The 2,442-nt window shown below is 48.5% G+C and overlaps 1 protein-coding gene across 1 annotated transcript; it reads right to left on the bottom strand.

The window, feature by feature from the left end:
• Positions 1 to 350: 350 nt before the first annotated feature.
• On the bottom strand, positions 351 to 1,003 carry LOC119310206. Its single transcript, XM_037586027.1, has 2 exons — positions 848 to 1,003; positions 351 to 755 (listed from the first exon to the last, which is right to left on the bottom strand). Exons 1-2 carry the CDS (start codon positions 980 to 982, stop codon positions 351 to 353), a joined length of 540 nt encoding a protein of 179 aa, XP_037441924.1. The 5' UTR covers positions 983 to 1,003.
• Positions 1,004 to 2,442: the final 1,439 nt, after the last annotated feature.

Raw genomic sequence — 2,442 nt, 5'->3', positions numbered from 1 at the left:
CTAAGTGTGAAGAAATTAATGAAGAATTTGATTCTCAAAACCCTACGACAATTATACGCGGTGTCTGAAATCATCATTCTTATACGGTGGGTCACGCCACCACCAAAGTTGAAAATCTTCATTTTTTGAAATTCCTCAGTTTTGAAATTCTTCAGTTTTTCAAATTCCTCAACTTTGCAAAATCTTCGCTAGCGATTTTGCATAAAAGCCCCTCTGTTTCTAAGAAATCAACCCGCAGTCCTATTTTAACCTGAGGAAACGCTTCATTTTTGCAACAAAACCCTCGATTAGTTAGAAATCTACCCCGCGATACTTAATTAAACTGATTCACCACCAGGAACCACCGCCGCTTATCCATTTGCGCTCTCCACCGCCGGGCACGCGTCGCCGCTTGCCGCCGGCGTCCACGCCGCAGGAGCCAAGGAACGGGTGATGCGTCGCGGCGGGCGTCCGCGCCGCCCGAGCCCAGGAATGGGGCGAGCTGTCTTGGCGCTCATGATGGGCGCGCTGCTCGGGCAACACAGCGGCAGCAGGGCCCTCCTCGCGGACCACGCACCGGCGGTGACGCTCTTCAGGCACCGCCGCTGCCGGCTGAGCCTGGCCATCCACGAGGGCACCCGGGCGCCGCCGGCGTTCCTCATCGAGCTGCCCAAGTTAGCGGCCGCGCTGCACAGGTAGATGGGCGCTGGGACCGTGAACTGGCGCTCGAGAGTGACACCCGCAGCGCCGTTGTTGTGCGGTGGAGCTGCTGCTTCCTTTTCGAGAGGTAAGAGAGAGTGTGAGGAGAGGTAGTACACCGGTGGTAGAAGGGGATGAGGGAGGAGGAAGGAGGGAGGAGGTAGCTCACCGGCGGGGGTCCTGCTGCTGCTACTGCAGTCTGCAGATCGTCAACGAGGGCGCGAGGAGGCGCTCGGGTGGTGGGATGGGATCTGAAGATACAGAGGAAAAGGGACTTGCGCGAGGACGGCCGGCGTTGGAGCATGAGTGAGCATGGCCATGGCCGCCGTCGCTGTTGAACGGCACAAGCGTCGGTGCTGGAGCGCACGGTGCGGAGCTAGCTCCTCTGCAGAGGAGCCCATCATGGGATTCCCGGTGGTTGCGCGGGTGTGTAGCGCGCGCCATGGCCGGGGGAGCGGGGATTCTAGGCGGGGGAGCCAGCCCCCATGGCCGGGGTGGTGAAGGGATCCGGGGGAGCGGCGAGATTCGGTGGCGTGCACCGCGGCGGTGGGTGCAAGCGGCAGCGGCGTCGTGTCCCAGGGGAGGTCGGCATGTGAATAACTAGCGCAGCGAAGAAAAACTGAGGAGATAAGATTCTGCGGAGGAGCGCTAGCGATGCGGCTGCTGGTTTCTTCTAGACCAGCCGACGTGTGTGGCTATCTTTTTTTAGACAGTTTTTTTTATACTAGCGTGCATGCAGGTTCACAGTTTCTGTTTTTAATAGTTTGGACTTTTTTTACGAGATTAAGACTTTGAATCCTTCATGCACCGATAAAAATCTTCGAGTCCATCACTTGGGCGTGTTAGTGTGTGCGTCTTTGTTCTCTGAACCACGCACACATTGCCTTTCTGTTTTAAAGTTGAATTTGACTCATATCAAAAAAATTGAATTAGACTATGTGTATGTCCCTCACTCTGACTAGCTGCTAGGGCGCAAAAACTGAAAATAAACAAACACCATACATACATGAATAAGGATCAGACAATATATTGGACTAACATATATACAGAGGTTAAGGCACACACGACGAAAACATATGTGCTTACACATTCAGTAAAGTAAATATAAAATAAATTTTCTCCACTTGATCCCGGTTCATACAAGTGCATAATAAGCCATTGACGTCAAAACGACATGTACGTGTCATGCCAATATAGGCTTTAGTTGATCTCAATGAAGCTATCGTTCGGGATCAGAAAAATGAATCCATGCCTGACATCCTTAAAGATGGACATGTTGGTATGGAGGGACTTGGCAACCACCTTATACATACTTCGGGCCCAAACATTAATGCTATGGAGGAAAACCAACAATTGTATCAAGGTAAAATTACTTTGAAAGTGTTACATGCATAAAAAAATATTGTTTGATGGTAGTACAATAATTAATCTGGCGATGTGGTATGCTTTTTTCACTAGGCAACGACGATTTGATCTACAACATCCTAACATTTTTTTTGGTTCCTAAATTGTAGGACGCTAGCAATACATACGTCATCATTAATTAACTCACCCATGCTTATCGGAAACCATATTTAGGGATACCATAGTACAAAAATATTATTATTTAAACAAAAAAATATAGTAAACAAAAGTAACCTACTTTGGTGAACTAGCTTACTTTATTAAACAAAGGTAATTACAGAAGTTGTTATACCCTACTATCATGATTTGAAGACATTAATAATTCTATATAGGATAACAATAACTTTACGTAGTGATAAT

Source organism: Triticum dicoccoides, chromosome 5B (assembly GCF_002162155.2).
Source record: "Triticum dicoccoides isolate Atlit2015 ecotype Zavitan chromosome 5B, WEW_v2.0, whole genome shotgun sequence".
Lineage (NCBI taxonomy): Eukaryota > Viridiplantae > Streptophyta > Magnoliopsida > Poales > Poaceae > Triticum > Triticum dicoccoides.
This window is presented reverse-complemented; position numbering and strand designations above follow the sequence as displayed.

Bases quoted from the DNA above. Each gene is read 5' to 3' on its own strand.
- LOC119310206 (XM_037586027.1), bottom strand. From the start codon at position 982: ATGCTCCAACGCCGGCCGTCCTCGCGCAAGTCCCTTTTCCTCTGTATC. The intron at 756-847 runs GTGAGCTACCTC...CCTCTCGAAAAG, and splicing joins CAGCAGCAGGACCCCCGCCG to GAAGCAGCAGCTCCACCGCA.